Raw genomic sequence first — 12,591 nt, 5'->3', positions numbered from 1 at the left:
GTCTGAACGTCTGGGGTTCCAGTTCCAAGGTGGGATGGCCGGACTGTAGCCACGGTGCTGTGTCCATCTGGGATGGGTGTGGGCTGCCCGCCTACTGCCCCTGGGAGGCAGAACTTTCTTTGCCTGAAAGAAAGGAGGGAGGGGAGAGAAAAACAAGTCACTGCTAATTTATGCCTCAGACACGGTTGCCTGAGCTAGCCCACTCCCGCTCTAGCCTGCAGGCGGGGGGCCGGGAGGACCCAGACGCCCAGCCTGGGGGAGGCTGGATGCCGTTTTGTTCCTCGAGATCCACAGGAAAACCCTGAGTCTCTTCTTCCACACGGACGGAGCACGAATAAGCACAAAAGGACAAAAGCATTCTCGCACCCTCACCTTGTGCGGGCCCTGAGGGACACCCTCGCTTAGCCCCGGGGTGACAGCAGCAAGCAGGTGCTGTCAGCAGCCCCATCTTACACAGGACAAAACCAAGATTAGGGCCCGGCCACGGTCCTGCAGGCGGCAAGCAAGGAGCCGGGATTTGAGCTACAAAGCGTGCAGGGGAATCTACAGGGCGGCTGGGTGTGCAGACAGAATGGGTGATTGTGAGGCTCTGTGAGAGCAAGAGAGCGAGGGGCCAGAGAGGAGGCCGAGCCCAGAGAAAGGGCACACAGACGACAGCAGCTCCCCAGATGAACTACCAGAACAAGAATCCGGCCCCCAGGAGAGCACACTGGAGCCATCGCTACATGCCAGAGCCCAGGTGCACCGCGTTACGCAGCTGTCCTCAAAGGCCTGTGACGGAGGCTCTGTGATTGCCCCCCCAGTGTAGGGAGGAGGTGGGCTCAGAGAGGCTGAGGAGCAAGCCCGAAGCCACACAGCCCTGGGCCCCAGGCTCTATCCAGTTCTGCCTCCCACTCCAGGCACAGGGAAGGGCCAGGCCTCTGGAGAAAACCCTTCGCCACATCCACCCCCAGATGCCCCCTTTCAAGGCACAGATGATCAACCAGGCACAGGAGGCAGGACACCTGCCCCCTTGTCCCTGCCCCACCGCCACTTTTTGGGGTGGCCCTGGGCAGGTCCTGGGCAGTGTGCTTTGGTGCCCCCATGCTTTGTCACTGTGAGTGGACAAGAACAGTGTGTCCCCTGCCCCTGGGCCCCTGAAATGTACACCTGTGTACACAAGGCCTGTGCCCCTTGGCAGGACAAGCTCACCTTTAGGGACGAACTTCAGCGAGCTGCTGAATATTCAGAAGCGGGACTGCCCCCGCTTGGGGCCATCATTCAGAAACTCATGGCCCAGCCCGTTGCCACACTTGCCACAGGACACCTGGGAAGACCACCAAACAGCTGAAACAATGGCCCTTCCTGCCACCAGCAGACGGTGTCCTCCCCACGCCCTTTTCTCAAGGTAACTGCTGGCAGGCAAGGCTGACCTTTGTCCTGGAGCCCTCACAGGAAAGCCACCCTGCTTCCCTTTGCCCACCAGGACCCCAGGCTTGCCCAATAGTTTGGAGTGCAGCTCCCCTGGCTGGGATAGACAGACGCTAAGCCCCTGGAGCTGTCGGGGAGCAGAAGGAAGGAAGGGGTGGCCAGCTCTCAGGCCCTCCCTGGCCAACATCCCCTCCCCACCCCCTGCTGCTGCCACTCACCTTTAAGGCTTCGGGCCGATTGTGCTCTGGACGCTTGGCCACGCTGTCAGCATGGATGGTCTCAGTGAAGGCCGGCCATGGGGAGGAGTGTGCATACTTTGAGCGACTGGAGAAGAGCTCATAACCACACTTGGCGCACACATAGATGCCTGCGGGCAGAAGGCGAGGCAAAAGCAGATGTCTCTGAGATGAGCTCCCAAATCCTCGGACCCAGGAGACACAGCGCCATCCCCCTTGGCCGAGTGGGCTGCACACTGTCCCCACACCCCCACTGGCCATCCACAGCTCTAGGTGTTGGCTCTGTCAGGGAGACACACCACTGAGCTCACATTTAGTGGTTCTAAGCATGTGCCAGAGACCAGGAGACCCACTTTTCACACTTATCTCACTGACTCTTCTCAATAGCCCTGTGTTTAGACCTTTCCACTTTACAGATGAGAAAGCTGAGGCTCGGGGAAAAAAGGTCAGCTAGAGGGCGTGCAGCCAGGAAGGAAGGCAGGCAGCCCAAGGAGGACACGGCACTCCCACCCCCAGCAGGTCCCACACAGTGGGGACTCCGATAAGGCCAGCACCACCACCTAGCCCCCCTCCCTTCCCAAGCCTTGAGCTGGACACCCAGCCGTGAGCCTGCTCTCCACCCAGGAAAAGAACGGTGCCCGCAAAAAGGCCTCCAGGCCACAGAGGTGGCCCAGAAAGACAGAGGGCCAGGGAGGACGACAGGTTTTAACCTATCCCCAAAAGATTACTTTGAGGGGGGAAAAAAAAGGCTGCAAGACTGACTTGCAGAACAGTGCTTGGGAGTGAGGAAACTCCTCACCCAGCCCCGCCTGGGGACAGCCTCCCCCGGAGTGGGTGAACTCAGCCTTTTCTGGGAACTGGAGGAGGAAGCAAAGAGGAACCAAGAGGTGCTGCGGAAGTGGAGTTTCTGCCTTTGGCAGAGCAGCCTGCTGACAACCCGGGGTTCCACAGCCAGAAGGTCTCAGGGGAGGGCTTTGCCCAGAGGGTCCTATGTCACAGCTGCCAGCCATAGATGCCCAGTGTCACAGCGCAGTCCCCTAGAGGGCTGACACTCAACAGATCCCGCCCTAGGTGGGTCACTCCCCTAGTCTTGCCTGTGGGCATAGTTTTACCAAATTAGTCCATTACCAGGCAGCACAGCCCAGAAGAGGACTCACCAGTGCCTCTCAAAGCCCAGGGCAAGGGCTAAAGGTTGGCCATGCCTCAAACCAACCCCACTCCTCCCACCCCTGCCCAGGCTGTCGGGTGAAACTTCACTGGTCAAACTTCACTCCCTGGTAGCCTGGGGCACTCCTGGCTACCAACCCCAGGACCCTGAGCAGGTGGGGGAGGCACCAGGAAGGCACAATCCGATCGATCGGAAGGGTTGTCCTGTACTTGCCGGTGTACTCGGCGGGTCACGGGAACCGGGAGGGAAGAGGACAGGGGTAACATCAGGGGGCTGCCCCTGGACAAGACCTTCCTCGTGCCCCTCTAAAGGCCAGATCCTGACTCGGATCCCCCCCACCGGCGTCACTACCCTCATGCACCCTCACCCCACAGATGCCCCTGGAAACAGCCATGCTCACACTCAAGGCCCGTTCTCCTCGAGGGCAGCGACACCTCTCTCTAACGTGTCCCTCCCCTCAGGTACCCCTCTCCGGGCCCCCAGACCCCTCCCTCCTTGTGATCCCCGTTTCCCGCAGGCCCCTCTAATGAGTGTCCCCGCCCCGCTGCCCTCCAGGTCACAGGTCGTACCCGGCTCGAAGTGGTTCTGGAAAATCTCGCCCCCGAAGAAGCTGCAGAACGACATGGCGCCGCGGGGACTGCCGCACGCTGAGTGCCGCCGAGAGACCCGAGGCCACCGACCGCGGACCCGGGAGCCTGCGCCCGCCTCCCGGCCCTCCCCCGAAGACCAATGACTCCCCGGAGCCCGCCCCCAGGCCCCGCCCCTCCAGGGGACCAATCACGACCCAGAACGAGGGTTCCGCTTCCGCCTCTAGTAGGCCCCGCCCCCGAGGACACGCCCTCTCCCCCTTCCCAGCAGGCCCCGCCCATCAAGCCTCCTCAGGACCACTCCGGTGCCGCATCCCCGAGGCCCCGCCCCGCCCCGAGCGCCCCGGGCGCCGCTGAGCTGCGCTGCTTTTGGGGTGGCCTCCACGCCGCACCCTCAGAGCCGAGTCCGCTCCACCTGCCCCGGTGCTAAGTCCCCGGCCACTGGCCGTCGGCCGGCCTTTCCATTCCCCGAACTCTGAGACACCGCGGGAAAAGTTGCCTCCGGCCTTTATTAGAACGGGGGACTGGCAGGGGTCGCGCTCTGCTTCTTTCAGGCTCCCTTGATCCCTGTGCCGCCTACAAGTCTCCCGAGGTCTCTGGCTTTTCCTTCTCAAGATGCTTCTTCTGGGGACCCTGCGAGGATGGAGAGGACAGGAGGAGCATTAGTCCCAGGGTCCAGCCTGGAATACTGCCGCTGGCCAGCCGCCGGGGTCCCCTAAAGCTGGCCCTGCCCCGGCCTCCCACCGCCCGTCCCTCCCCTCCCCTCTTTTCCAGCAAGAATCAGTGCCCAGGGCTGGACTCCTAAAAGACCCCGCCATGGAAGAATGCAGGGGGCGTCCCTTCCACCCCTACCTGCCCCAGCTTCCCCACTCTGGGGCAGGTGGGATATGGGGCCAGAGCCCCAGAGAACAAGGCGGGTGGGCTCACCATGAAGACCCTCTTTTCTTGGGCTGTCTGGAAGCGGCCATGGCCAAACTTGGAGGTGGTGTCGATGAACTTGAGTTCAATATTCTCCAGGGCCCCGCGGCTGTGGTGCACCAGGAGGGACTGGGGATCCACGGGAGAAGAGAGCTTCAAGATGGGAGGTCCCCACCCACCCCCTCCCATCACCCCAGTCCACACCCAGAAGGTGTCACTCACCCAGCTCCTGCCAGAACCCCTCCCTTGTTGCTCTCCCCGCCCCTCCCAGGACAGGGCAGGCCAGCCCCCCAAACCTCCCACAGCCCATGGGGCTGCTGCTCCCCAGCCCGCCACCAGGCTGACCTTCCTCAGCGTGATGACCCGCTTCTTGGTGCCCGCGATGCAACCCTTCAGCATCACGAAGTCATTGTTGACTTCCCCATAGTGGGGGAAACCGCCCTGCGGGGAGGTGGGTCAGGATCCAGGCCAGGAGAGGGGCTGCTGAGTTGGGGGGCAGCTGGGAACCCTAAGAGGACTCCCCACATGCAGCTGTGATGGGAAGGAGCCAGTACTGGCCCCGTGGCCTGGGGGTGACACCCTCGATCACTAATCAGGGCAGCGTCTGAGCCACAACCCAAGTCCTTTCTGTCATTATCTCATCTAACAATCTGCATTTTACAGAGGGAGAAACTGAGTTGAGCTCAGAGAGGTGAAGTCACTTGCTCCAGGCCCCATGGGGGCTACATACTGCAGCTGGGGTTCCAGCCCAGGCGGCCTGACTCCGAGACCACAGTTGGAGCTGCTGCACTCTGCACCCTGTGACAGCAGCTGGAGTGTAAGCCGTCTGCAGAGGAGGCTCAGAGGATGTGGGAATGGCAGGGGTTTGTTCCACCCAGGCAGCTGCTTGCTGATGCCTGAGCTCTGGGGGCAGGTCAGCACCCAACACGCCTGCCCCGCACATGCACGCCAGGCTCCCTCAGCCAAACTGGCCTCCCACCCTCACCAGCGGTGTGATGGACTTGTCAGTCACGTCGTAGCTGGTGGACGCATTGTTCTTGACCACCTTCCCGTCCTCCATGTGCAGCCCCCGGCCAATGCGGTAGATCTGCAAGGAGAACAGGGTGCATTGAGGGCAGCAGGTGGCCCCTGGGGCCAGTGGTATGTCTGTACCATCAGCACGTGTGCTTAGAACTAGGCACTGGTGGGGGCACTTCAGTGCCTTCCGAGCACAAGGCAGGGTCTGGGTCATGCATCCCCCCGACGGGGGCCTGGTCAGGGCATCCCCCTACCCCTAGGACCGCGGACGTACCTTCTTGTTGAGCTCCGTGCGGTGGTGGTAGCCCTTCTGCCCAGCCCGGGCGATGGAGCAGCCCACTCGGGCTGGGTGCCAGGCACCAATGCAGGCCACCTTGCGCAGCCCCTTGTGGGTCTTCCGAGGCAGCTTCTTGGTATGCCAGCGACTTGTGACCCCTGCAGGAGGGAGGGGCTGGTGGCTGAGAGGCCACTCTGGCCCCCACCACCTCCAGGCAGCCTTCCCTGAGCCACTACTCCCACCTGGCCCTACCTTTGACACCCCGGCCCTTGGTGACAGCAATGACATCAATGACCTCACTCTGGCTGAACACGCTGTGCACTGGCACCTGCTTCTCCAGCCGGGCCTGGGCCCAGGCCACCTTCTCAGCCACCGTGCCGCCATTCAGCTGGATCTCCATGATGTGGGCCTTCTTCTGCCGGAAGGGCAGCAGCTTCATCTGCACACACGGCACAGCCAGTCAGTTCCCAGAGGATCACACCTCCCACCTCCCATTTGCAGACATAACATGACCAGCTGGTGACCCTGACAGGCTTTCAAGCATGCATTCATTCAACAGATGTTCCCATGCTCTGGTCTGGCTACGTGCCATGTTCTGTGCTAAGCACTGGGGATACAGCATGGAAGGAGGCAGACAGGGTCCCGGCCCTCGTGGAGCCACCATCTAGTTGGGGGACAGAAGGCACGTAAACTCTTGGAGAGGGCTAAGTGTTCTGATGGGGTGGAGAGGACAGTTATTGCACGTGGGGTGGTCAGGGAGGGCTTCTCTGAGGAAGCGACGCCAATAACAAGGAGCCACTAGGTGAAGATCTGAGAGTGTCTTTTGGGCAGAAGGAATCACGTGTGCAAAGGCCCTGTGGCAGGGAAGATCCAGGGAACTGGTGGGACAGAAAGCAGATCGAAGTGTCTAGACCATGTTGAGCAGGATGGAGTCAGAGGTGAGCAGGGCCTGGCCAGGCAAGTCTTGCTGGGATGAGCTCAGGTTTTATTCGAAGTGTGGGGTGTGACACGATCTGATTCATATTTTTAAACATCTCTGGCTGCTATGTGTGAGGCACAGGCTGTGGGGCTGCACAGGGGGAAATAGGGACAAGGTTAGGTCACAGCACAGTGCTCAACAGCAAGTGCTTATGGAGAACCTGCTGCATACAAGGCTCTGGTGGGTGCTGGGGCACAGTGCTGAGCAGGCAGCTGTGGCCTCTGCCCTGCCGAGCTCAAGTCTGTCTCAGGGGACGGACATTAACCAGTGACACAAGTGACCAGGAGCCACACATGTGAGAATAACAGGGGAGGGGCAGGGGGGTTGCTCCAGGCCTAGAGGAAGCTTCCCTGAGGACAAGATACTAAGGAATGTTCCAGAATAAGCCGGAGGGTGTGGGTAACCTGTCAGCCCACATCAGCCCATGTCCGAATGTTGATTCACACACACACTGTGCCAGAACCCAAAGGGAGGCAACCAGCCTCTACATAGGACATCTGGCAGGAGACGCAGGCCCTCAGGGCCTTTCAGGGCCTGGGTTGGCCGCCGGGTAGGGCCAAGGCCCAGCGTCCCATCCGTGGGGCTGCGGGTGTCAGCCGACCCTCTGGGCCTGTGCCCGGGTTCCTGATATTTTTAGGCTGACATTTGCCAGGGCTCCAGGAAGCTGGCATGGTGGGGGGAGGTGCACAGGGGCAGACTGCCTAACCAGGTGTGGACAAGGGGGTGGGGGCTGACCAGGTGTGGACAAGGGGGTGAGGGCTGACCAGGTATGGACATGGGGGTGGGGGCTGACCAGGTGTGGACAAGGGGGTGGGGGCTGACCAGGTATGGACATGGGGTGGGGCTGACCAGGTGTGGACAAGGGTGTGGGGCTGACCTGGATGTGGACAAAGGGGTGGGGGCTGACCAGGTGTGGACAAAGGGGTGGGGGCTGACTGGGTGTGGACAGGGGGGTGGGGCTGGCTGGGTGTGAACAAGGGGTGGGGCTGACCTGGGTGTGGACAATGACCCGAATGACCTTGCAGTACTTCTTCATGGCAGCGAAGTCCTTCTGGAGCTGCTTCTTGCCGCTGGCATCGCGCCACCTCCTGCAGGCCTTGGTGAAGGCTTTCTTCTTGCTCTTGTGCCTGAGCCATGCACGGTGCGTACTCAGAGGGAAGCTGAGCCGCTACCCAGGCCCGTGCCACCCCCATACCCACAGCCCCCGGCAGGGGTCTTAGGACAGTAAATGCCGCCTCCCCCTCCTTTCCTTCCTGGGGAAGGCCACTGCTAGGCCCCCACCCCAGGGTCCCTGCGCTGGGTCCAGACACACCATCCCTTCCTCTCCAGGCCTCAGTTTCCTCCACCCTTGCTGCCTCCCCAGAGCCTGAGAGCAAGTGGCAGTCATGCAGGAGCTGGGGGAAGGGGCGTGCCGACCGGCCCATGGCCACCTGCCCACATTGCCATGGCTGCCGACCCCACTTCTAGAGCAAACAGCCGGCACTGGCTAGGCACCGTGCCCCGTGGTTCCTCACCCTCGCCAGAACTCTGGAAGGTGGACATTATTATCCCCATTCTACAGATGAAGAAACCAAGCGTCACAGAGGGCAGAGCCTCTGGGTAAGGGGCAGGTTGGTAACAACAGAAACAGCGAGAACAGGGCTGGCGGCATTTGCTGAGGACTTTTTCTGAACCTTGACACACATTCACCTAACCTCATAGCAGCCCCATGATGCAGGGACTACTCCCGTCTCCATTTGACGGCATCCACAGTGTGTAGAGGGGTGATACAAGACTCCAAGAGATCAGCCAGCTGGCCTGGTCATGCAGCCTGCTCTGACTCTGGGGCCCACGCTCGTCACCTCCCATAGAGGACCAAGGCTGGGCTGTCTGTGCCTCTGCCTCTGTAAGGAGGTGGCTGTCTGCAAGTTTCCTCAGGCAGGTGGGGCTTCCCTTTCAGGACTTAGTGCCGGGCGAGATATGAGGCCTGAGGATGCCTTTCTTTCTGATGAGAAGAGCTTGCCTGTTAGCTGCTTCCCTTTTCACCCTGGCTGCTAGGAAGCTCAGAGCCAACTCTGACATTCCATCACATTAGTACCTTAATTAACCCTGAGCATTAGAACACTCGCTTCTTCTTTTTCCCTATCCCAGTTTCCTCTCCAGCCCTCCAGTACTCATCTTTTATTGAGGTGAAGGCACTCCCCTCCCCCCACCGTACACTTTCCTCCCTTCCACACCCTTCTCCTGCCCACCCACCTGCATCGTTCCAGCACAGGGCCGGGGAGTGAAGGGCCCGCCCAGCCCCTGTGGTCCCACCAGCCTGTGTGGTGCCCCTCAGGGCAGCCCTCACCAGTCCTTGTAGAAGCGGCGGCGGCACTCATCGCTGAGGTGCTCCGCGAAGATGGTCTTGAAGCTCCGCAGGCCTCGGGGCGTGGCCACGTAGCCCACGACGCCCACCACCACCAGAGGCGGCGTCTCCACAATCGTCACCGCCTCCACCTCCTCCCGCTTGGAAATTTCTGCACGAGACCCAGAGACGGGGATGGAGAGGGGCCTCCTCCACGGAGGATGGAGGGGAAGACCCCTTCCTGCCCCAGGGAGGATGGAGCAGAGCCCAGGCTGACCCCCAGCCCTCAGCCGGCCTGCTCCCTGCCCCTTCTCTCCCTGCTCTGCACGGGGGCGTGGAGCAGCCGCTGGTCAGGGCTCCACGGGTGGTCCTTGCTAGCTCTGACTAAGATCTCAGGCAAGATCTGACCTGCTGTCTGCCTCAGTTTCCCCATAAGATACTTCAGGAATGGGATAGGAAAACAACAGCCAGGGAAGCGTCCTCCAGAAGGTAGGGTTGAGCCCCTTTAATGGAGCACAAATGAGCATTTTTTATTTTAATAGTTGTGAATGTATGTTGAAGAATTCCAGAAAAAACCTACAACTTGTCCAAAATGCATGATTTTATAGATGTTATTATTGAGGCTGATGCAAAGTAAAAGAAGTATGTTTAAAAAATGTCTTAGGAAAGGGGCCGGCCTCATGGCCGAGTGGTTACATTTTCGCCCTCCGCTTTGGTGGCCCAGGGTTTTGCTGGTTCAGATCCTGGGTGCAGACGTGGCACCGCTGGTCAGGCTATGTTGAGGCGGTGTCCCACATGCCACAACTAGAGGGACCCACAACTAAAATATACAACTATGTACTGGAGGGATTTGGGGAGAAAAAGCAAAAAAAAAAAAAGTATTAGGAGAGATGAAGACCAGATGAGTGGTTACCAGAAGGTTGGGCGGCTGTGGCTAAAAAGGGCAACAGGAGGGAGCCGCCTAGGGATGGGATGTTCTGAGGCGGTGGGTGCACACATTTATGCACGACAGAACCTCTTAGAACTAAATACACACCCCCACACAACTGGAGAAACCACAACAAGGTGGTAGGATGTATCCACGTCGTATCCAGTTGTGACATGTTACCACAGTTTTACAAGATGTTTCCATTGGGGGAAACTGAGTGAAAGGTACGTGGGTCTCTGTATTATTTCTTATAACCATGTGTGAATCTACAATGATCTCAAAATGAAAAGCATATCAGGGTGCCCGCCTCTGAATCCCAGCTCCTCTGCTTATTAACTGGGCGGCTGGCAAGCTTCAGAACTGCTCGATTGTCCCATCGGTAAACTGGGGGCAACGACAGAACCCACCCCCAGAGTGGCCAGCAGTCAGGGCCTCACCCTTTTGGGGCTATTTCCCCTCCCGGAGCCCAGTTCTGGCTCCTAACATCTGGAAGTTTCTCCAGATTTCCAGAAGTCAGAGATGCTCCCCTCGCCACCTCACCCCCCACCCCGCTACGTGTCCCCTGCGGCCACTCACTGAGCCCCGGCCGGTGCACCTCCCGCAGAGTGTGTGTCATGCCAGCCTTGTAGCCCAGGAAAGCTGTCAGGTGCACGGGCTGGCTGGGGTCATCCCGAGGCCACGTCTTCACTTTGCCCCGGTGCCGGCGGCTCCTCTTGTGGGGCAGGAAGCCCAGGTGTCCATGCCGAGGGGCCGAGAACTTCCGATGGGACTGGGGGCAGGAGGGGAGGGAGGGCAGAGCTGGGGCTCGGTGATGGGGATGTGTCCCTGGCAGCTGGACAGTCCCTGAGCCCAGACCCACAGAAGTGAGCTAGAGACCCCGGATGCAGGCCTGGTGGTCTTCAGTGCCTCCCCCAGCCATCTACAGGGAAGGAGGGGTCGTTTGCCAGGGGCGCTGTCTCAGGAAGGAGCCAGCACCAAGGCTCCTCGGGCACAGGCTACCTGCCTCAGGGGGCTCAGCCAGGCTGGGCCCAGGAGGGGCAGGCCCACACTGTGGCCGAGGGCTACGGATGCAGGGGGCACTGCCATCTGTCCATCTCCTCGCCTGTTCTAGGCCTGGCAACCTGAGCTCTAGCCCCTGCTGTCCCCTGTAGTCACCTACTCCCTCACAGGCCCAAGGACTGTCTCTGCTGGGAGAGACTCCAGAAGCCCACCTGCCCCTCCCCAGGAAGCCAGATTGCTCCTGTTCCAGCCCCCCCAGCCCACTGACCATGGCGGCCGGTCCCTGCAGGTCAGGAAGGGAAGGGGCCTCCCTGCCAGGCTCTGGAAGTCGAGTGGCAGGGCCAGGACGCACAGCAGCCAGATCCCAGATTTAGCCCCTGGCAGGAGAGCTTGGTCATCTCCCGAGGCGGGCATGGGCTCTGGTGCCAGGAGCAGGCCTGGCCTGGGACCGCGCAGAGGGGGGGCATCACATGGGCAGCCTGGGGTGGGGACACCTGGAGCCAGGGCTGGCACTCCTTTCTTTAGGGACCCTGACACTGGGTCACACTCACTTTGCTTTCTGCCTCATGTGACCCTCCCAAGACAGGAAGAACTTGGCGTGGGAGGGGGTTGAGGAACACCAGCTCGGGGGCTTCTCTTGGGGGGAGGAGGGTCTGGGTCCAGTTTGCTGGCCTTGAGGCAGAGGGGGATGGGGTGGCGGGGGGGTTGACTGTGTGCCCGAAGGACCACCAGGGCTGTTCGGTGTCGAGATCCTTGACTTTAACAGCGAAGAGCCAAGAACATTTGGACACTTTTATGAACTTAAATTCTGAACTTAAGTTTTGAATGAAAAGGGGATTAAAATCCCTTAGTTTTTGATTCAGAGATTCTGTGATTACAAAGTTCTGCAGCTGTAGAATCAGAGTTTTCTAGGCCTCAGATGCCTCTGAGGGCCTGTGGATTTTGCACTGTGCGATGCTGAGATTCTATGCTGCTAACGTTACGATTCTGTGTTTTTGTGGTTGCTTTTGAATTACAAAGCTGCTTTAATACTATAGACTAAGCCCCCCCAGAATCAATCCTTGGGAAGGGTCAGCCCACAGCCCCGTTTGTGGCCCAGGAGGACAGAGGCTGCCTGAGGGAAGGGAGGACAGAAGGGCCGGCAGACTCAGGGCAGAGGGACCACCATGGGTGCTGGGACCACAAGCGCTACAGGACGCAGGTGCCGTGGGGCTGGCTCCAGGCACATGGGCCAAGGGCCAGAGGGCTGGACACGAAGCCACAAAGCCGCTTGGGTCCTCCCTCTCGTTTGTCTTTTTCTGCTTCTGCCGCATGATCTCCAGTCCCTGTGCTACCAGGCGGGCAAGGCAGAAAGCGTCACCTCGGCGCTTTCCCATATCCCATATTCCTCTGCTTGCTCACACTCTCTGGTGAGCGAGCTCATGCTGGCTACCGAGGGTCATGGCGACAGGAGCGGCTCTGGCCTGCAGCCATCAGGTCCCCTAGTTCAGGCCAAGGTTGCAGGACAATGTTACGATTCTTTGGGTCTGACCGTGTATGTTTCTAAGAGTTCATGACTTGAAGATTTGATGTTTCTGTGATTCCAGATTCTGTATGTCCGTAGAGTTGATGGCTATGTGTCTCTGGGTCCAGCCTCTGGGCAGGAAGTGACCACCACCCTCCTTAGTCCCCCCGGGGGCTATGCCAGGTTGGAGATCACAGAAGGTGGCCAGAAGGGCCCTGGTCAGTGGGGCTGCCTTGGGGGCA

General features: G+C 59.9%; 2 protein-coding genes across 2 annotated transcripts; both read right to left on the bottom strand.

Annotated features, from left to right (window-relative positions):
* Positions 1-3,489, bottom strand: MSRB1 (methionine sulfoxide reductase B1). The gene is made up of 4 exons (NM_001170424.1): positions 3,384-3,489; positions 1,629-1,777; positions 1,192-1,306; positions 1-123 (listed from the first exon to the last, which is right to left on the bottom strand). The coding sequence occupies exons 1-4, from the start codon at positions 3,436-3,438 to the stop codon at positions 92-94; spliced, it is 351 nt and encodes a 116-aa protein (NP_001163895.1). The 5' UTR covers positions 3,439-3,489; the 3' UTR covers positions 1-91.
* A 402-nt stretch (positions 3,490-3,891) lies between these two features.
* RPL3L (ribosomal protein L3 like) lies at positions 3,892-11,315 on the bottom strand. The gene is made up of 10 exons (XM_001497904.6): positions 11,114-11,315; positions 10,423-10,615; positions 8,922-9,090; positions 7,584-7,719; positions 5,866-6,052; positions 5,611-5,771; positions 5,305-5,406; positions 4,665-4,760; positions 4,329-4,448; positions 3,892-4,034 (listed from the first exon to the last, which is right to left on the bottom strand). The coding sequence occupies exons 1-10, from the start codon at positions 11,114-11,116 to the stop codon at positions 3,978-3,980; spliced, it is 1,224 nt and encodes a 407-aa protein (XP_001497954.1). The 5' UTR covers positions 11,117-11,315; the 3' UTR covers positions 3,892-3,977.
* Between the last annotated feature and the right edge of the window lie 1,276 nt (positions 11,316-12,591).

This window comes from Equus caballus, chromosome 13 (assembly GCF_041296265.1).
Source record: "Equus caballus isolate H_3958 breed thoroughbred chromosome 13, TB-T2T, whole genome shotgun sequence".
Taxonomy (NCBI): Eukaryota; Metazoa; Chordata; class Mammalia; order Perissodactyla; family Equidae; genus Equus; species Equus caballus.
This window is presented reverse-complemented; position numbering and strand designations above follow the sequence as displayed.

Coding starts and splice junctions, on each gene's coding strand:
- RPL3L (XM_001497904.6), bottom strand. Junction 6,053..7,583: donor GGGTCATTGTCCACACCCAG/GTCAGCCCCACC, acceptor CCGTGTGTGCAG/ATGAAGCTGCTGCCCTTCCG. Junction 4,035..4,328: donor AAGAAAAGAGGGTCTTCATG/GTGAGCCCACCC, acceptor CCATCCTCGCAG/GGTCCCCAGAAGAAGCATCT.